This window comes from Mustela erminea, chromosome 5 (genome assembly GCF_009829155.1).
Source record: "Mustela erminea isolate mMusErm1 chromosome 5, mMusErm1.Pri, whole genome shotgun sequence".
Lineage (NCBI taxonomy): Eukaryota > Metazoa > Chordata > Mammalia > Carnivora > Mustelidae > Mustela > Mustela erminea.
This window is the reverse complement of record NC_045618.1, coordinates 70,401,213-70,425,114: the sequence shown is the minus strand read 5'-3', so window position 1 is coordinate 70,425,114 and position 23,902 is coordinate 70,401,213. Positions and strand designations below refer to the sequence as shown.

The 23,902-nt window shown below is 35.6% G+C and overlaps 1 protein-coding gene across 5 annotated transcripts in view; it reads left to right on the top strand.

Annotated features, from left to right (window-relative positions):
- TRPM7 (transient receptor potential cation channel subfamily M member 7) overlaps positions 1–23,902 on the top strand; it is a 110,362-nt gene that overhangs the window by 43,072 nt on the left and 43,388 nt on the right. For all 5 annotated transcript variants that reach the window (XR_004285827.1, XM_032343696.1, XM_032343698.1 and 2 more), the window contains exons 12-21: positions 5,534–5,668; positions 8,686–8,739; positions 13,334–13,474; positions 13,789–13,923; positions 14,502–14,782; positions 16,461–16,689; positions 17,745–17,900; positions 17,976–18,119; positions 20,289–20,417; positions 22,794–23,072. Coding sequence is in view for 4 of the 5 variants with exons in the window: in XM_032343696.1 (XP_032199587.1) it covers positions 5,534–5,668; positions 8,686–8,739; positions 13,334–13,474; positions 13,789–13,923; positions 14,502–14,782; positions 16,461–16,689; positions 17,745–17,900; positions 17,976–18,119; positions 20,289–20,417; positions 22,794–23,072 (1,683 nt within the window). In the remaining variant the exon portion in view is untranslated. The remainder of the gene's footprint in view (positions 1–5,533; positions 5,669–8,685; positions 8,740–13,333; positions 13,475–13,788; positions 13,924–14,501; positions 14,783–16,460; positions 16,690–17,744; positions 17,901–17,975; positions 18,120–20,288; positions 20,418–22,793; positions 23,073–23,902) is intronic.

The following is a 23,902-nucleotide window of genomic DNA, read 5'->3' as shown; positions in this document are numbered from 1 at the left end:
GTATTCTGTAAATAACTGTTAAGTCCATTTAAGGCCAGTGTTTTCTTACTGATTTTCTGTCTGGGTGATCTATCTATCATAAATAGATGGGGGGGGGAGTATTAAAGTATCCTACCATTACTGTATTGCTATCTCTTTCTCCCTTTGTGTCTTTTAGTATTTTATATATTTAGGTTCTCCTGGGTTGGATGCATAAATATTTACAAATCTTGTATCTTCTTGTTGGATTGACTCCTTTATTATTATGTAATGCCTTGTCTTATTACAGTGTTTGTTTTAAAGTCTGTTTTGTCTGAGAAGAGTATTGCTATTCCATCTGTCTTTTGGTTTCCATTTGTATGGAATATCTTATTCTGTCCCTTCAATTTTAGTCTATGGCTTTACATATAAAGTGAGTCTCTTCCAGGCATCATATAGGTGATGAGTCTTGGTTTCTTTCATCCATTCAGACATTGTTTTTTGGCTTGCTGGATGAATGGGTAAGGAAATTGTGTATATATATAATGGAATATTATTCAGCCATAAGAAAGAGTGAAATCTTGCCATTTGCAACAACATAGATGTACCTTGAGATCACTGTGCTAAGTGAAATAAAATACCATATGATTTCTTTTATATGTGGAAGTAAAAAAGAAAAATCAAGCTTATAGATAGACTAGATTAGGGGTGGGGAAATGGGGAAGATGGGTGAAGAGGGTCAAAAGGTTAAAAGAAGAAAGGGAGGGAGGGTGGAAGGGAAAAAAAGAAATAGTCCTCTGTGTACAAGAGAATTCATTACAATGTTATCTTAGATATTTAGACCAGTTCCTTCTGTGGTCTTTCCCATATTTCTAAATGGCAGCAACCTTTTCCCAGTTTGGGGGATAAGAAACCTTAGTGTCATTTTTTAATTTTCTCTTTTTCATATATTCTAGTCCAATTCCATTTGTTTTTTTTTTTTTTTTTTTTTTAAAGATTTTATTTATTTATTTGACAGAGAGAAATCACAAGTAGATGGAGAGTCAGGCAGAGAGAGAGAGAGGGAAGCAGGCTCCCTGCTGAGCAGAGAGCCTGATGCGGGACTCGATCCCAGGACCCTGAGATCATGACCTGAGCCGAAGGCAGCGGCTTAACCCACTGAGCCACCCAGGCGCCCTAGTCCAATTCCATTTGTAAATGTTTTCAGATCTACTTTCAAAACACCCTTTTTTTTTTTTTTTTTTAATCATCCTGGTCCATTCTACTATCACCCTTCTATATTGCTTAGTAGAATCCTGTTTGGTTTCCATGTTTTCATTGTTCCTCTCCCTCTGGACAAAAGATGGATCACATCTCTTTTATGCAGATCATAATCCAGGGCCCTAATGGTGGCCTGTAGGGCTTCATATCTTCTGCCCTATTACTACCTCTCTTAACCTTACATGATAATACTATTCCCTTTGCACTCTTTTATGTCGCCATAAATTGGTATGTTCTTCAAACATACCAAGAATGCTCCCCCCATGTTGATACTTGCCGATTTTTCTCTCTGGAACAGTTTGCTCTAGATGCCTACCTGGACTTGATCCTGGACTTGATTTCTTTTTTTTTTCTTCTCTTTTTTTTTTTTTCCATTTCCTTTTTATAAAAAACATTTATTTATTTAAGTAATGTCTACACCCAGTGTGGGGCTCAAACTCGTGACCCCGAGATCAAGAGTTGCATATTCTTCTGTCTGAGCCAGCCAGGCACCCCTCTTTTTCTGGTTTCTAATCAAACATGTTCTTCTCAATTAGGCTTTTATGGTTCACCCTGTTTTGTTTTGTTTTTAAGATTTTTATTTATTTATTCGTCAGAGAGCGAGAGAACAAGCAAGGGGAACAGCAGGCAGAGGGAGAAGCAGGCTCCCTGCTGAGCAAGGAGCCCAATATGGGACTCGATCCTCAGACTCCAGGATCATGACCTGAGCTCAACGCAGACACCCAGCTGACTGAACCACCTGGGTGTCCCCACCCTATTTTTAAATTTTATTATTTTAGGTTTATTTACTTTAGACAGGGAGCACCTTGGAGAGCACCAGGGTATGGCTCGGGATAGGGCAGAGAAGAGAAGGAGAGAGAATCTCAAGAAGATGCCATGCTGAGTGCAAAGCCTAACTGGGGGCTTCATCTCCTGATACTGAGATCAGAACTGGAGCCGAAACCAAGAGTCAGTCAACCAGTTTCACCACCCAGGCGCCCATCCACCCTACTTTAATAGTACTACCCTGTGACAGCATTTTCTGTGTTTTTTTGCCATTTTTTCCTTTAACATTTATCATCGTATATCTTAGCTATTTTTTTCTCTTTCTACTCCTAGAAAGCAAATTTTATAGAAGCAAGAATATTAAAAAATAATATTTTTTTAACCTGCTATATTTACAGACTGGCATAGTAAACACTTGACAGATTTTTGTTAAATGTCTGAATCACTAGGAAGCTTGGCAAAATAAATGTTCATCCCCATCTTGGATTATTTTACCCAGTCTTTTATAGAGGATGAGCTAGATCTTATCTATCTACAAAATGTAAACAGAAAATTACAGAAAAGTGTACATAGCATGAACTTCATTGTAGCAAATTCTGTTTATCGACATACATTCAGGTGTATCTACAGTCACTATGTTGTCATAGAACCTTTCTGAAAACTGTTATTATGGCGTATGTTTGTAGGGATGAGAGCCAGAGAAGACAAAGCTTCCTTTTATATCACTTTGGTATTTTATTATTTTTTTAAACCATGGAAATGTGTTTCCTATAAATAATAAAAAAGAATAATTAGTCACTTCCATTCTTACAGGAACTCAGAGGAAAAAAATTAATGTTAATCAGCTGTGGCAAAACTGTAACAGTAAACCAACCTTTTGTTCTCATGAATAGTTTCATTGGGTTTTTTAATCTCCAATGTAAAGGCTTAGACAAAGCCTTTATCTTCTATGTATATGTGGTTTATCTTGTGGATTTGTTCTGCACAGTATTATCTATTTGATTTTGTGCTTTCCTTCATGCTGGAATTTGCAGCATAATTGTTTTACTCTTCATTTTTGGGGAGTTCAGAATGCACTGAGTATATGAAGAAATGTGGAACAAAATAGATACTTTTTATTTAAATTTTTTTTTCTCAGATGTGGAAATTTTGTCAGGCTTTATTGTTTTAAGGCAATGGTTATAAACCTAAATCAGATAGAACACTTATTTTTGTTCAATTCAGATAGAACATAGCAGTTTTGTTATGACATTTTTATTTAATTATTATTATTTTTTAAAATATTTAATTTACTTATTTGACAGACAGAGATCACAAGTAGGCAGAGAGGCAGGCAGAGAGAAAGAGGAGGAAGCAGGCTCCCTGCCGAGCAGAGAGCCCAGTGCGGGGCTCGATCCCAGGTCCTGGGATCTTGACCCAAACTGAAGGCAGAGGCTTTACCCACTGAGCCACCCAGGCGCCCCACGACCTTTATATTATATGAAAATTGAGTTTCATTGAGTCCTTTCTATACAAACTTTAAAAGGCAATCTAATGCCCTATTGTAATAAAGACAAATCAAAGTGATTTGTAATAAAAATACTCAGTGCAGAGGTGCTTTAGAATGCAACATATAGATGGCATAAGTAATTAGATACTTGCACTTACTTTATGTAGAATCAGTATAAATCCTGCAGTTGTGATGCACACTATTATAGGAATGTTGTTGGTTCTTAAATTCCATGGGAGCAGAAAAATACCTACTACAAGTACAGGACCAAGGAAAGAGGAAGAAGACCAAATAAGAATTAGAGTAAAAATAGTTAATGTAGAATAAGAAATAACTTATCAGAATTATTTGTATGTGATACAGACTCTTAACTAAGAGGAATAACATGCCATGATTAATTACCAGTTGTCAGTATGAGAAAATAAAAAAATGTTTTACATTGTTACTAATTAGTTTGGCCTCATCTTTAAGTGCAGTGTTATAATATTTCCCTTGTTATGACACAGAACCAAGTGCTAAAAAAAATACTGCAGAATAAAGATCTTTCATCTTGAAAATCTGTCATGTATAAGGTTTGCATTTAGTCTGTATCCTTCAGAAGATCTTGTGACCAAATCCTTTGCTGAATGATGAAAATAGGGGATAGGTTGGAGAAAGAAATGTTGTAGGATCTAGTCTATAGAAATTGTGCAGTTGTCTAGTAAACTTCTGAAGACAGAGTAAGATTGAAAAACGAGAGGTTAAAAAAAAAAAACAATCATTTTGATACTGATTTTTCACCACAAAGTTTTCTCTTATCATATGGTATATGTATAAAGTATATTAACATTAAATATATTATGTTCTATTAATAAAATACCCCTTATTAACAATACTTAATGAAATCTCTATATTTGTGGCTCCACTAATTTAATAGCATTTGATTCAGAGTTTGTTGGAATCTATATAAAGAGTCCCTAAAAATTTGAAAGGTACAGCTTGTAAATGCTGACTGATACACATGTATTACATTAAACTCAAACAGCACAGATGGTGTTCCTATTAGGAGATGTAATTTTTCTCTAATAGTGAATAATTTCTGTTAAAGTTCTAAAGAAGGCTAAGTACCATCTTACCTAATTTATGTGGTAGTTGTATTTTTTGAAAGTTCATTTTGTAAAACAAACCATGACAATACTTTGTGTTTATATGTAAAGCAGAACTGTTGCATTTTTATTCATGAACATCTAACAGGATAACAAAATTGTGTGAGATATGGGACAGTTCCTTTTGAGTGAAATTGTCTGGTATCCTTTGAACATTAGTAATGCGCCCCCAGTTATTGAAATGATCCCTCCAAAGAAACCTTTCCTAAACATTACGAACTGTTGCTCTAAGGTATTTTTCCCCTAAATTTACTTGATGGATTCTCTCTCTCTCTCTTTTTTAATCCCTATGTAACTCTCTTGCAGAAATACTGCTTATGAAATGTTCTTTGGGGAATGCTGCTCTGTAGAGGCCTTTTCTGCTATTCTCTTTATACCTTAAGTCCTTGCCTTTTACTATTTTGTGTGTGGTTTTTTTTCTTTTGAGGTGGGGGAGGGACAGAGGAAGGAGAGAATTTTAAGCAAGCTCCACGTGCAGCGCAGAGCCAGTTGCGGGGCTTGATCTCACAAACCTGAAATCATGACCCAAGCCAAAATCAAAAGTTGGACATTTAACTGACTGGGCCCCCAGAGCCCCTATTTTGCATCTTTTCAATTTTGTTCTAAAACCGTTCAGGAGGGACGCCTGGGTGGCTCAGTTGGTTGGGCAGCTGCCTTCAGCTCAGGTCATGATCCCAGCGTCCTGGGATCGAGTCCCACATCGGGCTCCTTGCTCGGCAGGGAGCCTGCTTCTCCCTCTGCCTCTGCCTGCCATTCTGTCTGCCTGCGCTCGCTTTCTCCCTCTCTCTCTCTGATAAATAAATAAAATCTTTAAAAAAAAAAAATAAAACCGTTCAGGAAAAATAAGGACTTGTATTTAGAACTATTTGTGTAATTGGACTATGAAACATATTAATTAACATTTATATTCTTTTAGGTTGGGTCCTTGGAACAAGCTATGCTTGATGCTCTTGTAATGGATAGAGTTGCATTTGTGAAACTTCTTATTGAAAATGGAGTAAGCATGCATAAATTCCTTACCATTCCTAGACTGGAAGAACTTTATAACACAGTAAGTGTATGTTAAAATTCTTTGTTGACTAAAAGCTTTATCACCTTTGGCAAGTGTCATTTTGTTTGAACATACCCAGTTTTACTGCTAAAACCTTTAATGATTTGCTTGTTGCTTGGAAGAAGTAAAGCTAGTCTTAGGGTGGATTGACAGTCTGAAACCCTCTCCTTGTTTCTGGAGATTTTCCCTGTCACCATAGTCACATAGGAAGGAAGTAAATTGTTACTAACCTTGTCTTCCATTCCCTCCTCTCACCCCTTTTTAAAACCATAGGATCAGATTTTATTTTTTAAGATTTTTATTTCTTTGACAGAGGGAGAGGCACAGCAAGAGAGGGAACACAAGTAGGGGGAGTGGGAGAGGGAGAAGCAGACTTCCCACCAAGCAGGAAGCCCAATGTGGGGCTTGATCTTGGGACCCTGGAATCAGGGCCTGAGCGGAAGGCAGACGCTTAACAACTGAGCCACCCAAGTGCCCCTAGGATCAGATTCTTAATTACAGTTATTATATTTCCTTCTTTTTCCTCTTGGTAGTCATTTGTTAACACCAAACTTCTTTTGATGCCTTTTCTTTTCTTTTCTATGCCTGTTCTTAAAGGAGAAACTACACGTTTTTTTCTTTTCTCCTTTTTGTTTTTTACGTTCATGATTTTGACCTTGTGGTATCCACCTTTTAGCTTGCATACCATTTTTCTTTTTTTTTTTCTAAAGAGCTCCTGAAAACTATTACCTTGACAAAGCTTTTCTCATTTCACATGTCTAGCATTGGAGAGATTAAATACTGCCCTTGTTAACAACATTAATATAATTGTATTATATTTTGAGGTAAACTATTAACAAATAATTGCTTTCCAACTTTGACTTCATTGCAAAGCGCTCTTTCATCAGTTTCTGCCTGTTTATCTCCTCCTTTTCATTCCTAACGTCTTTGTACTTTTTTTGTAATAGTCATACCACTTCAGTAATCTAATCTTGTCCTTTATTCAGATTATTTTTAAATTAGTTATTATAATCCTATGTTTTACCATATCTTTCCCCATTTAAAAATTTTTTTTTTATTTTTTATCTTTTTAAAGATTTTATTTATTTGACAGACAGAGATCACAAGTAGGCAGAGAGGTAGGCAGAGAGAGGGGGAGAGGGAAGCAGGTTCCCTGCTGAGCTGAGAGCCCGATGGACTCGATCCCAGGACCCTGAGATCATGACCTGAGCCGAAGGCGCGGCTTAACCCACTGAGCCACTCAGGCGCACCCCAATTAAAAAATTTTTGGTAGCTCCCCAATGTGTATAGAATAATACCCAAGCCCTTAGCTCGATTTCCAAATTTCTTCAGCTTATGATATTTTGCCCTAGCTAACTCTTATCAATTGGCCTTTTATTCCCAACACACCTTCCCATACTAGATGTTTCAGTTATGTTGCCTACATACTGTTTCCCCAAAATACAAACTTTTAAAAAAAGCATTTCTTGTTTACACACTGCTGGTGTGTGTTTTTCTCTCAGCTACTTTCTACTTATTGGTATTTTATTCATTATTTAGAATGTAGTTCTAATGCCATACCACTGCCTCCACGAATCCATTGGCATAGTTAGTTGAGGACAATTATATCTTCTCTGTGGATTGTAGATTTCTTTGGAGTAGGGAGTATATCTTTATTTTCCCCCATTTTTTAATAGTATATAGCAGATTTAGATTGAACTTTGTTAGCATTCTGCTCTTTCTAACAAATGGATAAAAAAATTAAAAGGATTATTCATTGTGCTGAAGTAATAAGGTTTAATCCCTGAAATGTAAACCAGATAAAAAAATAATAAAAAATAAAAATTGATCCCATTAGCAAGGCAAGTAACTTTTTTAATTGTGTAACTCAGAGTTATTAAGGTGATACTTTTCAGCATCAATTATTGATAAAATTTTTTTTAAGGTTAAAGGATTATGTAACAAAGTAGTGGAGGGTCTTCTCCATTTCTCTCTGCTGTGTTCATGCTCTCTTACTCTCAAGTAAATAAATTTTTTAAAAAAATTTTGTAAAAAGAGAGGGTACAGCTCTGTTAATCGTTTTTTTTTTTCTTTTTTTAAAGATTTTATTTATTTGACAGAGACAGAGATCACAAGTAGGCAGAGAGGCAGGCACAGAGAGAGAGGGGGGAGCAGACTCCCTGCTGAGCAGAGAGCCCAATGTGGGGCTTGATCACAGGACCCTGAGATCGTGACCTGAGCTGAAGGCAAAGGCTTTAACCCACTGAGCCACCCAGGCGCCCCTACAGCTCAGTTATCAATGAAAGAAATGTAAATTAAAGATAGAATTAAAAGCTTGCAAAGTTTGTGTGATTTATTTATTTATTTTTTTTAAAACTTCATTTATTTGACAGAGAGAGACACGGGCAAGAGAGGGAACACAAGCAGGGGCCATGGGAGAGGGAGAAGCAGGCTTCCCGCCCAGCAGGGAGCCTGATGTAGGACTCGATCCCGGGACCCTGGGATCATGACCTGAATTGAAGGCAGACACTTAACAAATGAGCTACCCAGGTGCCCCAGTTTGTTTGTGAGATTTAAAATTTGTGTTTTTGTGGGGCGCCTGGGTGGCTCAGTGGATTAAGCCGCTGCCTTCGGCTCAGGTCATGATCTCAGTGTCCTGGGATCGAGCCCCGCATTGGGCTCTTTGCTCAGCGGGAGCCTGCTTCTCTCTCTCTCTCTGCCTGACTCTCCGCCTACTTGTGATTTCTCTCTCTGTCAAATAAATAAATAAAATCTTTTTTAAAAAAAATAAAAAATAAAAAAAATTGTGTTTTTGCATAAATAAAACATAACCTAAATTATACATGTTATTAAAGGTGAGTATGACAATATGAAATGGTTTATCTTTTCTTTGCTCCATTTTGTGAACAGAACTTGTTTAGCTGAAAAACAATGTAATTTGAGCAGGAGGGTTCATAAAGTCCTATAAGTAACAAAAAAGGTGTTATATTATTTTAGAAGAAAAATAATAGTTTGCTTTAATTTTTTTCTCTTTAAAGAAACAAGGTCCAACTAATCCAATGCTATTTCATCTTGTTCGGGATGTCAAACAGGTAAGAGTTTCTTTTTATTTTTGAAAATGCTATTTTAAAAATTGGTTACATTTAATCTGTTTCTAAAGCACATTTAAATATTGTACACCTTAAAAATAGCAATAAAATGACATTTTTAAAAAGATTTTATTTATTTATTTAACAGACAGAGATCACAAGCAGGCAGAGAGGCAGGCAGGGTTGGGGGTGGGGCAGGAAGCAGGCTCCCTGCTGAGCAGAGAGCTCAGTGTTGGGCTCCATCCCAGGACCCTGGGATCATGACCTGACCCGAAGGCAGAGGCTTAACCCCCTGAGCTACCCAGGTACCCCATAAAATGACATTTTTTAGAACAAGATAAAATAGGGGCTAAATCTGTGGTGACATGGAAGTAATATATCAGAAATCAAGTAAAAGAAAAGTTTATGAAATAAGACCAAGTTACCTGAGTTTCTGGTTATCTGAGATTGAGTGTGATGAATTTCATGATGCTCATTGTCCATAAAGAAAGATCATTGATAGAATGTATCTTTCTTTGTGTTCCAAAGAAACTTGTTACCTTGACCTGTAAAGAATATTGAGTAAACACATTGAAGGAAACACTGGATAGTGATCTTCATGGCATATTTTGCCAGGGAAAATGCTGACATGTTGAAATCATCCATGAATGCTCTCTTAATATCCATACTGACTGTGATTAAATAGACAACACTGTTATATGATCTAAAGCCATCCTGTGGTGACCAAATTTGTTATACTAATATCCCCCTTCTCTTCTGTTGGGATCCTTTGTGAATTCATAGTTTTAGACATTTACTTTTTTTTTTTTTTTAAAGATTTTATTATTTATTTGACAGAGACAGAGATCACAAGTAGGCAGAGAGGCAGGCAGAGAGAGGAGGAAGAAGGCTCCCTGCTGAGCAGAGAGCCCGATGTGGGGCTTGATCCCAGGACCCTGAGATCATGACCAGAGCTGAAGGAAGAGGCTTTAACCCACTGAGCCACCCTAGCACCCCAGTTTTAGACATTTATTAAAAAAGTTACAGTCATTTAAAATACTGGTATCTAATAGTTTTGCTTTCCTAAATGAAAAGATAATCATTTAATTAAAAGAAATATTTTTTAGTTTCTGAACTAAAATGTTTGTTTTCTAGAATTCTTCATTCATACTTCTACTTGCTGTTAAATGGAGTGTACTATTAAAAAACTGAAAAATTAAAATAGAAATATCATTTTCTGTTTTAATTTTTTGTTTTATCATATATTTAATACTAAACTAAGATCCCATGGGAAGAACCTAGACTTTATTATATTTAAAAATATATTTTCTTTAATTCAGTTTTTTAATGTGTTATTAAAACATTTCATATACCATAAAATTGATCCATTTAAAGGGTTTAGTTCAGTGGCTTTTAGTATATTCACAGTTTTGCAACTATCACTACAATCTAATTTTAGAGTAACCCTGTACTCCCCATTAGTAGTCACTCCCCATTCCTGCTTTCTTCTCTGCTTCCTGCCACTCTCCTGCCTTAGACAACTGTTAATCTACTTTTTATCTGTATGGATTTGCCTATTCTGGACATTTCACATTGAACTGTGGTTTTTTTGGTTGTTGTTAAAATAATTAAGGCTTCCCTCCCCCCCCAAAAGCTTGAGTGATGGGGAAACCTTCAGTCCAGGGCTTTCTAAAACACATTTGCATTATGATTTACTTAATGTGGGTTAACAGAAGGAACTATAGTGTTTTTAATTCTAGAAACAAGTAAGAGATTTGTTATAGATTGACTATTTTTACATTGTTGGCTATACTAAATAAGTCAAGTTTTTTTATTTCTGAAAGTGAAAAATCCCAAAGTAAAGCAGTAATTGACTATTTCCTGATTCAAATTAATAAGGGAGTATTGTAAGTAGTATTTGTATAGTTTGAGAAATTGCTTATCATATTTTTTTTAAGGTAACTCATGTTATTTCCCTTAATTTAAGTATTTCCCATTTAAGTGGGGTCATATCATGGTATTTCTCAAATTTTTTTTAAAGATTTTTATTTATTTATTTGACAGAGATAGAGACAGTGAGAGTGGGAACACAAGCAGGGGGAGTGTGGAAGGAGAAGCAGGTTTCCTGCTGAGCAGAGAGTCTGATGCGGGGCTCCATCCCTGGACCCGAGATCATGACCTGAGCCAAAGGCAGACGCTTTGTGATTGAGCCACCAAGGCACCCCTTTGTCAAATTTTTAAAATTTATTTTTTTTTTGAAAAATTTTTTGAAAAAATTTTTAATTTTTCATAAACATATATTTTTATCCCCAGGGGTACAGGTCTGTGAATCGCCAGGTTTACACACTTCACAGCACTCACCAAAGCACATACCCTCCCCAATGTCCATAACCCCACCCCCCTTCTCCCACCCCCCCCCTCCAGCAACCCTCAGTTTGTTTTGTGAGATTAAGAGTCACTTATGGTTTGTCTCCCTCCCAATCCCATCTTGTTTCATTGATTCTTCTCCTACCCACTTAAGCCCCCATGTTGCATCACCACTTCCTCATGTCAGGGAGATCATATGATAGTTGTCTTTCTCTGCTTGACTTATTTTGCTAAGCATGATACGCTCTAGTTCCATCCATGTTGTCGCAAATGGCAAGATTTCATTTCTTTTGATGGCTGCATAGTATTCCATTGTGTATATATACCACATCTTGATCCATTCATCTGTTGATGGACATCTAGGTTCTTTCCATAGTTTGGCTATTGTGGACATTGCTGCTATAAACATTTCGGGTACACGTGCCCCTTTGGATCACTACGTTTGTATCTTTAGGGTAAATACCCAGTAGTATTGCTGGGTCATAGGGCGGTTCTATTTTCAACATTTTGAAAAACCTCTGTTTTTCAGAGTGGTTGTACCAGCTTGCATTCCCACCAACAGTGTAGGAGGGTTCCCCTTTCTCCGCATCCTCGCCAGCATCTGTCATTTCCTGACTTGTTGATTTTAGCCATTCTGACTGGTGTGAGGTGATATCTCATTATGGTTTTGATTTGTCAAAAAATTTTTAAAGAAAACTAAAAACATACATGATAATCCTCATTCATAAAGCATATTTTGAGGTTGCTCAAAACAAAATAAAAAGAAAAATCTTGCATTTAAGGTGAAAAATGTATTTTAAATATTTATATGAGAGAGAAAGCATAAGCAGGGGTAGAAGAAAAGGAGAAGCAGAGCCCCCACTGAGCAGGGAGCTGGACACAGGACTTGATTCCAGGCTGATGGGATCATGACCTGAGCCAAAGGCAGATGCTAAACTGATTGAGCCACCCAGGCATCCGAAAATATTTTTTGATTAATTTCAAATCAGAGATTTAAGGAATATAAGTATCTAGAAATTTAAAACTTCACAGATGAAACCAAATTATAAAAGGTATAAATTTTTTTTTTAATTTTATTTATTTATTTGACAGGCAGAGATCACAAGTAGGCAGAGAGGCAGGCAGAGAGAGAGAGGAGGAAGCAGGCTCCCTGCAGAGCAGAGAGCCCGACATGGGGCTCGATCCCAGGACCCTGGGATCATGACCTGAGCCAAAGGCAGAGGCCTTAACCCACTGAGCCACCCAGGTGCCCCTAAAAGGTATAAATATTTTTTAAAGTACTGCAGCACCTAGGGGCCCCTGGGTGGCTCAGTCAGTTAAGTATCCATTTTGTAAAGATAGATTTTTCTTGATTTTGGCTCAGGTCATGAACTCAGGGTCATGAGATCCAGCCCTGCATTAGGCTCCACACTCAGCATGGAGTCTGCTTGAGATTCTCTTTCTCCCTCTCCCTCTGCCGGCTCTTGCACTGTATGCGCGTGCATACTTGCATGTGCTCTCTCAAATCTTAAAAAAAAAATTTTTTAAGTACTAATTTTATGAAGTTATAATTAGGGAAATGGAAGGAACGGTGATGGTAGGAGGGCAGAATTGGTTGATACATGTAAATTACCTAATGATTAAACCCTTTTAAGATTATTTAATGAGATTAACCAAATATTTGATTCTGAACAGGCACTCTTTCAAACTCACAAATGGCTCAAGTTCCAAAAAATTGTTGCCCTGGGAGAATGAATTCTTAGTCTACACAGTGTTATAAGTGGAGGTTTAAATCTTAGATGAGGCTATAGAAACTTGTGTACTGTATAATATAACCAATACAGTTTTGGCTAAAAAATACTTATAAGTACTTTTGGGCCTGTCTAGAAACATAATTAACATTTATAGCATTGTTTTTGCAGGGAAATGTTATTTATGATAACGTGCCAGTGAAAATAGAGTACTTGGCTCTTGGAAGCTCCTTTGCTTCTATGTGTGAAGTATTAGGGCAGTGGAAAGATTGAATGATCTTACTGCTATAAGCCATACTTCTGTCCTGAGCATACCTTTGTGACTTTAAAACTGCAGAATCCCCTCTTTTTACAGAAGGAAATGAGAAACAAGTTACTTCCTTCTCCTGTAAAGATAGCTGCTGGCAACCCCAGCTTCCTGTAACAAACATTTGGTATTTATTTTGGAGAGTAGGTGTATTTCTAGGCATGCTTGGAAATATTGAGAAATATCCTATTTAAAACTAATGTTTTGTTTCCAGGGGAATCTTCCTCCAGGATATAAGATCACCCTAATCGATATAGGACTTGTTATTGAATATCTTATGGGAGGAACCTATAGATGCACCTATACTCGGAAACGTTTTCGATTAATATATAATAGTCTTGGTGGAAATAATCGGGTATGTAGTATTTTGGGGGAAGTCTATATATGTACTTTGTATTGTATACTTTATAAGCTAAAAATTCTTAAAAACTCATATACTTTAAAAGTTTAAAATTACTGATATTCTTAGAATGGTGAAAGTAGCATCTTAAAATATGATATTTTCAACTGTAAAACTACATAGAAATATTTTTATTTGAATTGAAATCCAAATCATATTTTTCCTCTGTGTGTATAAACACATTTGTACATATGTATGAATGAATTCTTAAATTTTTATGACATCGGTATATTTAAATCTGTAAAAACTTAATAAACTTTGATTTTCAGAGGTCTGGCCGAAACACCTCCAGCAGCACTCCTCAGTTGCGTAAGAGTCATGAATCTTTTGGCAATAGGGCAGATAAAAAGGAAAAAATGAGACACAATCATTTCATTAAAACGGCACAGCCCTATCGACCAAAGGTATGTTCACATAAATTTTACCTTTTCTGGATTTTGTTCCTATCTAATTTACTAATATTTATGAAACAGAAAACTACTTGTTTTAGCAAGAATGAACTTTTGTTTCTGGATACATCTTTGATTATTCAGTTTGCCATATACAGAAAGATATTTATTATGAGTTAACAATTCTATCAGGTTTTTTTATATTTAGCTATAATAAAAATTTATAAATGTTTTGATAAATGCTTAAGTGCCTCCTTTTATTCCACTTTAACTTGATTAACAACATGTAAGGTAAGTGTTTCAGGCATACTGTTCTTCCATTAAAATTGTGTTTTATCAGATACTAGTTGAAATATTTAGGCCCTTTAATTTTGGAGAACTTTATTACAGTGTGTTTTTTTTTTTTTTTTTTTTTAAGAAATCCCATTTCTATAAAACCTGAGCTGTAATAAAGTATATAAAATTTATGCCATTTTGATTTGTGCAGTTATATGAAGTTGAAGAAAATGTAAAAGGAGACTTTATAAAAATTCTCACATTAGTGTCGTATGGCCTTATTATAATGATTCTTAAACATTTATTTTTCCTTGAAGATTGATACAGCTGTTGAAGAAGGAAAGAAGAAGAGAGCCAAAGATGAAATTGTAGATATTGATGATCCAGAAACCAAGCGCTTTCCTTATCCACTTAATGAACTGTTAATTTGGGCTTGCCTTATGAAGAGACAGGTCATGGCCCGGTTTTTATGGCAGCATGGTGAAGAATCAATGGCTAAAGCCTTAGTAGCCTGTAAGATCTATCGTTCAATGGCCTATGAAGCAAAGCAGAGTGACCTTGTAGATGATACTTCAGAGGAATTGAAACAGTATTCTAAGTAAGTTATATTTTATCATTTCAAACATTTAAGAAATACAAGATCATGTTTAAGTGGAGGTTATAGTGTCATGCAATAAATGGATATATATGGGTGTAATTTTCTTGGCACAATTAAAATGTATTAGGTAATATTTATTTTTCTTATTGAAAATAGAGCGAGCGAGGAGAGGGAGAGGAAGATAGAGAATCTTAAGCAGGCTTCTCACTGGGGCATGGACTAGGGCGAGTCTTGGGCTTGATCTTCCAACCCTGACATCATGACCTAAGCCAAAATTGGGAATTGGAAGCTTAACTGACTGAGCCACCCAGGCACCCCAAAATTTATTAGGTAATTCTTAAAATTCAGAAGGAAACTTTCCTGTTTATGCATGTAAATAGAAGTTATTGTTTACAACTCAAGAGTTAAATATTTTGGCAAGAAAGAAGAAATGCCAGAAGTCAGTTTTAATAATTGCACAAACTAGCAATTAATTAGATTAAAAGTTCCATTTGAAGTGGTAAAGAAAAGAAGAAAGTAAGGTTTTTGAGCTGTGTTCTAAGGAAATGAATTGAATTCAACCAGAAGGTCATTTCAGAAGGTGGATGGATGTACATCTATGGAAGAGTAAAACAGTTCACAGATGTTTACACTTAGGGTAATAAGGAATATTAAGCTGGAAAGATGGTTTGTAGGAAACTTAATGATAGAAAATAGGACTTGCCTCTCCCAAAATGGGCTGTCTTTGGAAGAGAGTTAGTGTTATTACTGAAAATAACTCAAGCAGGGAGGGGTGCCTGGGTGGCTCAGTTAAGCATCTGCCTTCAGCTCAGGTCATGATTCTGGAATCAAGCCCCACATTGGGCTTCCTGCTCACTGGAGAACCTGCTTCTCCCTCTCCCTCTACTCTCCCCCTATTTGTATACTCTTTCTCTGTGTGTCTCTCTCTCTCTTTCTCTGTGTCAGATATATAAATAAATAAAATCAACTCAAGCAGGGATCATATGATCACTTAACTCTGGGGATCTAAGATTCAGATATTTTTTTATGATTAGGGTAGTATCTATTCACATTTTTCTTCCTACTGGGTACCAAACCTCTTTTACTTATTTTCAAAAAGATTTTATTTATTTATTTGTTTGTTTATTTATTTATTTATGTGAGAAAGAGACAGAGATGGCAACAGAGGTAGTGAGAGAGAACTTCTCACAAGTGGAAAGGAGAGGGAGAAGCAGGATCCCTGATGACACAGGGCTCCATCCCAGGACCCTGGGATCGTGACCGGAGCCTGAGGCAGATACCTAACCAGCTGAGCTACCTGGGCACCCCTGTGTTTGAAATACTATATAAATAAGAGCTTTTGTAGAGAGCAGCTTAACGTTACCAGTTTGGGTTTCCTGTGAGACTGGAGTTTTTATTTCCAAGACCAATGGAAAATTCTCTGTAGTTACCTTTTCAGACTTGTTCTTAATGTGACATATTTTAATATTTTGTGACATTTGCCTAGTAACAGATATCTGGAAACAGCCATTATGATTCTAAAGCCTTATTATTCCCTGAGTGTATGTTAAAATATTAAATGTAAATGTTATTATATTAAATATAAACATTAAATATAAAATGTTATGAAATTTTATAAAAATAGTGTCTAAAACTGCAGTTTGGTAATACGAATGTTTTGACTTTTATCTTTTGATAGTGATTTTGGTCAACTAGCAGTTGAATTACTAGAACAATCCTTCAGACAAGATGAAACCATGGCAATGAAATTGCTCACTTATGAACTGAAAAACTGGAGTAATTCCACCTGCCTCAAGTTAGCAGTGTCTTCAAGACTTAGACCTTTTGTAGCTCACACCTGTACACAGATGTTGTTATCTGATATGTGGATGGGAAGGCTGAATATGAGGAAAAATTCCTGGTACAAGGTATAACTTAGAAACAATTATAGAAAGTATGTGATTAGATAAAAAGAGGAATTAGCCTAGATATATAGTGAAATACCTTGATTTATGAGGGTGGTAGGGGTAGCAGTGTTGGCATTTTATCTCTGGTGGCATGAAGTAGCCTCTTTTTTCCTTCTGTTCTTCACTCTGAATCCTTTTCAGGTATGATTATTGCCCCTCTCTGAGCCAGAAGCATGAGGGCAACAAAGGAAGTATTGGTATTTACAGCCCTGAGCAGCCATGAAAAAAAGTTGCTTCTTTATGAAAAGATGATTTCCAGATTCTAAAATTGAGCTCCTGTCTGCTAACTTAATAATTTGTTACTTTTTTCTTAAATAATTTACATGAAGTATATTGGATATGTGTAGTTTTGATGGTTAAGAATTTGGGTAAAATGTTGGCTGGTACTTTTGGTTTCATCATAGTGAGAGATACTACTTTAAACTTTCCTTTTCATTATCTTATATCTTAAATAAGGTACAGAGAATGTAGAACGCAGAAATCAGGCAAGTGGTTTAACCATTGTAAGTAGATAACAAATACTGATCATCTAATAAAAATAATGGTGAATGATTAACCAGTAGAAACCCTCATACTCAATTACAATTGCTTTATGCTGTAGGATTATGCAGGTAATAACATAAAATTTTACGAATAAACCTCTTTGTTTATAGAGGCACAAGCTGAGTAAACATGTGATGACTTGAAATAGTTGCAAAGAGATTAAGGATAAAATTATGCAAATATTAACTTCATAAGGCTTAAATTTTCTTTAAATAAAAATGTATTTTCTGAACAAACAAATAATTATTAGATCTTTTCTATATCCTCCCATCATAGTGCTCAAATGTTGTGTTACTCCTTAAATCAATTCAACCTGGGCCTCTTTAAATATTATACTCAAGTATAAAAATGAAGTTCTTGGTTTTTCCTATACTAATGGGCAGATTGGCTAACAATCAAAATATTTAATACCTTTTTATTCTTGAAGATAATTAATTTTAAAATGTAAACTTACATGTTTCTAAACTTTTTAGGTCATACTAAGCATTTTAGTTCCACCTGCCATATTAATGCTGGAATATAAAACAAAGGCTGAGATGTCTCATATTCCACAATCTCAAGATGCCCATCAAATGACAATGGAAGATAGCGAAAACAACTTTCAAAACATAGCAGAAGAGATTCCCATGGTAAGGAGGAAGAATATTTTTAAGTAAATATAACTTTTGTGAATAAATATATGATAAGTGTTATTTTTATTTCAGGAGGTGTTTAAAGAAGTAAGAATATTGGACAGTAATGAAGGAAAGAATGAAATGGAAATACAAATAAAATCAAAAAAGCTTCCCATTACAAGAAAGTTCTATGCCTTTTATCATGCACCAATTGTAAAATTCTGGTTTAATACGGTATGTTATATGTTTTTTAAGTTGTGTGAGCATAATGTTTTTAAAGGATAAGCATTAAAGTACCTTGTTCTAAAGTCGATATTTATCTTGATATAACTAAGATCATTGACAAGCCATTTTCCACTTAAAAGAGCATAACTTAGTTTTATTCCAGTTGTCATCATATATAATGATAAATGCTAACAAATCTTAATTCTGATTGGAACTAGAAATTGACTAAACAGAATTGTGATAACCATTTATCACCTGCCTTTGTAAGCAGGTATCAAATACAAATCAAATCTATCAAATTGACCAATAACATTGGTGAGGATTAACCAGAGGAGACATTGATATATCTTTGTGCTTTAGGATTTTGCAGAGAATGTGTAAAATTTTTGAAATGAACTTTTTGCAGTGTTAATTTGAAGGTAAAAAGTAATCTGGATCATTCATGAAGTTTGTTTATCAGTAGCATAATAGCTTATTTCTTTAATCATATTATGGTACATATTTTATCTGACCCTTAATTGGCTTTTATTTTGTGGAAGAACGGTATTCTCCTAGATCTAAGAGTACATAGTCCATGGGGGATGGACTAATATCAGGAAACACATGAGATTAGCCCCAGCTTTTAACCATGGGTTGAATGAGTTTTTATTCCCCTTTCCAGAAAAAATCTTAAGGTGTGTATTTTCTTAGTGTTTTGTTGTTTTTAATTTTCATCATGTTTGTATTCATGTGAATGACTGTTTAAAAATGGACCTGGGGCATCTGGGTGGCTCAGTCGGTTAAGTGTCTGCCTTCGGCTCAGATCATGATCTCGGAGTCCTCGGATCAAGTCCCATGTCAGGCTCCCTGCTCAGTGGGGAGTCTGCTTCTCTCTTTCCCTCTGCCTCTCCCCTGGCTTGTATGCACACGCTCTCTTTCTCTCGCTCACACTCTCTCAAATAAATAAATAAAAATTAAAAAAAAGAACAACCCTGTTGGCCAAATAGAAATTTCTTTTTTTCTTTTCTTATTTATTGGAGTTTCCTGCCCTGCCTTACGATAGCTTAAATAATGAATGTGATTGTTTTAATGCTGGTAGAGGCAAGGAGACTGATGAGAGGATTCTTAGATACAATTGTCCAAGGGTAGACAAATCTGGGTTTTCCTCTGAAATGAAATAACTCTTCAGATGTTATTATACATAGAACTTACATAGTATAATCTTTTTTGTTGAGAGTATCAAAGGTGGTATGTTCCTGTACCTAGGGAAAATGCTTTCCATATCTGTTTTTATTTCTTGGGATTCAACCTCATTGACTAGGATTTAGGAGAATGTGTGCTTTCTTCAGCAGCACATAGAAGGAAAATACCAGTTGTCTTTCCTGGGAATGGTATTTGATTGGAGGAAGGAGGAAGCAGGTAGTATGTGTTTCTTGATGATGATGGTGATGAAGTTCTTTAGTATACTTAATATGATACTTTAGGTGTAGTATAAATTAAATGGAATTATATGAACTATGCTGAGAACATAAATATTTTATTATAAAATTCTTCTTATAGGAAATACTAAAAAGTCATCGAAGTTCTGGAACACCATAGTGTTCTGCTCCAGGAACCATTTATTTATTTATTTGGTTTTTTAAAAGATTTTTTTATTTATCTATTTGACAGAGATTACAAGTAGGCAGAGAGGCAGGCAGAGAGGGAAGGGGGAAGCAGGCTCCCCGCTGAGCAGAGAGCCCAATGCGGGGATCTATCCCAGAACCCCGAGATCATGACCTGATCCAAAGGCAGAGGCTTTAACCCACTGAGTCACCCAGGCGCCCCACCATTTATGTTTTGATTGATAAATGCAGTGTCTGCACTGAAGTTACTTGTAAAACTTTTTTTTAAGACTTTATTTATTTTAGAGAGAGAGTACACATGAGCAGGGGGAGGGATAGAGGGAGAGTGAAGACTCCACGGCAAGCATGAAGTTCCACAACCCTGAGATCATGACCTGAGACAGAACCAAGAACCAAGAACCAGATGCCTAAACTGACTGAGCCACCCAGGCACTCCTAAAACTGATTTAATGAATGAAGCTTGGAGATAGTTCACAGGGGTTTATTTAGTCTCTCTTTTGTGTGCTGGATTGAAAATTTTGATAGTAAAAAATTTTTATCGTGTAGTTAATATTCATATTTTGTGTTTTTCTAGTTGGCATACTTAGGATTTCTGATGCTTTATACATTTGTAGTTCTTGTACAAATGGAACGATTACCTTCAGTTCAAGAATGGATTGTTATTGCTTATATTTTTACCTATGCTATTGAGAAAGTCCGTGAGGTATGTCTGTAGTTTTTGTACTGGTTACTTACTGTGTATAGGGAGGGTGTTTGGTTTTTGACATGTATGTGGGTATGTGTATATGTTATTCATAATTAGTAGTTGATAACATAGAAGTGTATAACGTGTTTATTTTTGATATTCTAAAAATTACAACATAAGAATAGAGACTAGTAAGTTAACTTCGTCAGTTACAAAGTTGATGATTTGTCTCAGAAACATAGCCTAGATCTGTTTTATGTTTTGTTTCCTCAACATTTATATTAATGCTCTTTGTCACTCTTCAGAAAGTATTAATTACACATATAGCCAATCAGGTAGGTAAATTATAAATTGGCTTTTACTTTGCTGTTATATTGAATATCCCACTGAAGTGTGCTGTATTGCCTGTTGAATCGTCATTTAGATTTAGATTCCTGTGTCTAACACAGTTTTCAGTTTAAATTTTCTAACATCTTGATTTTGAAAAATTCTTTTTTCCTTAAATGTTTATACTTTTTATTCAAGAAATTAACTGCATAATTACAGTTTTATAACACACTGACTTAAATACTTTTGAATTATTTCATGTCTTTGCTGTAGATTTAGAGAATACATTATGCTGTAAAAACAAGTGAAATCCTTATACTTCCTTCCACTTGGGTGTCATAGGAATTTGTTTTCTTAAATAGTTTATTTTTAATTTCCTTTGAGTGCCATGGTTTATATGTTTATGAAATCTGTTGTTTTAACCAACATGTTTAAAACATTAAATTGTTAAATGATAAAAAAAAGTTTCAAATAATTTTTTTTTTTTTGGACAGAGAGAGAAAGCACACAGGTAGGCAGAGAGGCAGGCAGAGAGAGTGGGGGGGAAGCAGGCTCCCTACTGAGCAGAGAGCCCGATGCGGGGCTTCATCCCAGGACCCTGAGATCATGACCTGAGCCGAAGGCAGAGGCTTAATCCCCTGAGCCACCCAGGCGCCCCTCAAATAATTTTTTAAATGCATATTCAGAAAAGAGTTATACAAGGACTCATTGGATTATAACAACTGGTTGCCTTTAGTGTGAAGGGAAGTTAATTGGCTAAAGGAAGAAGAATGGAAGGGAGACTTTTCAGTGCTTATTTTTATATACATTATAATTTTGAATCTATAAATATATTACCATTCCTCACAAAGAAGAAATTTAAAATTTTTTTTAAAGATTTATTTATTTGAGAGAGAACAAGCGTGATTGGGAGGAGGAGCAGAGGGAGAGAAACTCAAACAGACTATCCGCAGAGTGTGGACACCAGCAAGGGGCTTGATCTGATGACCTTGAGATCATGATCTGAGCCAAAATCAAGATTTGATCGCTCAACTGACTGAGCCACCCAAGCAATGCAAATTTTTAATTTTTATATTCAAGAGAAGAGATAAGTACAGATACTTAAACCATCGAGTTGTTTGCTTTCTGTAAATAAGACACCTTGGGAAGATCCTATCAGGATATCCTGTTGTTTCAATGAAAAATAAAACAACTTTCAGAAGTATTTCACTTTCTGGAGAGCTCTGTTCTAATTTAAGATTTTCAGCTTCTTAGTAGAATGACCTTGGTTGAATAGGTCATTTATTTGTAGGTATACACACACACACACATACACATATGTGGAATGAGGATATAGAAGTATCTGTCTCTGATATCTTACTGAATTGTTTTAGTGATCAAATACATCATCAGATCCCAAGATAATCAAACATACTTTGACAAATACTATATAATTGAATTTTTATGTGAGATTTAAGAAACAAAAGCAGAAACAGACCTATAAATACAGAGAACAGAATGATCGTGCGGAAGGAGGAGAGGGGAGATGGATGCAGTGGGTAAAGGGGAGTGGGTAGCACAGGTGTTTAGTTACGGAATGAATAAGTTCCAGGGATGAAAGATACAGCACAAGGAATATATAGGCAGTGGTATTGTAGTAGCATTGTACTTGTGAGCAGAGCATAATATATAGAATTGTTGAATCACTGTGTTGTATACCTGCAACTAATGTTTCACAGCTAACGTGTGTTAACTGTACTTCAGTTCAAATAAATACTTTGAGGGGTGCCTGAGTGGCTTATTTGGTCAAAGTGTCTGCCTTTGGCTCAGGTCATCTGGGATGGAGTCCTGAGTTGGGCAATCTGCTTGGCAGGCCATCTGCTTCTCCCTTCTCCACTCCAGCCATGCTGACTCTCTCTTTCTCTCAAATAAAATCTTAAATACAAAAAATACTTTGAAATACTAAAAGATACATAAAATTCTATTGTGATATTATAATTGAATGCTGATACATATTTTAATAGGAAGAAATTGATTTCGTAAACAAGTCAGTTTAATTTCTTTTTTCTTTTTTTTTTAAACCTGTAGATCTTTATGTCTGAAGCTGGAAAAATAAGCCAGAAGATTAAAGTGTGGTTTAGTGATTACTTCAATATCAGTGATACAATTGCCATAATTTCTTTCTTTATTGGATTTGGACTAAGATTTGGAGCAAAATGGAACTTTGAGAATGCATATGATAATCATGTTTTTGTTGCTGGAAGATTAATTTACTGTCTTAACATAATATTTTGGTATGTGCGTTTGCTAGATTTTCTAGCTGTAAATCAACAGGCAGGACCTTATGTAATGATGATTGGAAAAATGGTAAGTTGAGAGGCATCTGATAATACTCATGGGTTTATTGATATTTTTTCTTGAAATCCTAAAAGCCTGTCCTTAATATAGTTTTATTTGAACTAGAGTATTTCATGTTTATTTGCCTCATACTTCAAATTGGCCAATCCTCAAGATACTGATTTTTGAAGAAAATGTGTGATGGGATAAGATTAAGAAAGCCATATTTTATTCATTCTGTCTTAAAATGTCTTAATTTCTAAATGCTACTTTCTAGGGCTATTTGAGATCAGAATGAAAAAATACAAATTTGTTAGCTACCATTTGTGAAATTATTTTCATCGTTACTAATGCTACCCTAGTCATCAGGCACCTGCAGCAATCTAGTAAAATCTGTTTACTCACAACCACTGAGGCCTATCTTCAGTCTACATTATAGCTAGAGTAATTTCAAAATGCATATCTGACTATGTTACTTCCCTTCTTAAAAAAATCTTACGCTTTCACATTACCCCTAGAGATCAGTATACTTAATGAAATCCATGAGTTCTGCCCAGTTTGACTGTTGCTTTTATTTATTTTTCCAATAGGAACATCTTTGCTTTCTTTTAAAGTGTCATCTCTTACCATTTTTGACCTCTGATCTATGCTATAGTCACACAGGCCTTTCTATGTTTTCTTTAACATATCCCCTACCAAGGTACCATAAACTCACGTTCTTCTTTCTGCCAGGAATAACTACCCTCATCTACACTCAGATCATTAGCTCTTTCAGTTACATACAGATCACATTTTCAACATAATTTTTGTTTTGGGGAAAGCTTTTTTGGCCCTTTCCCACTAGATCAAGTTTGTTTGCT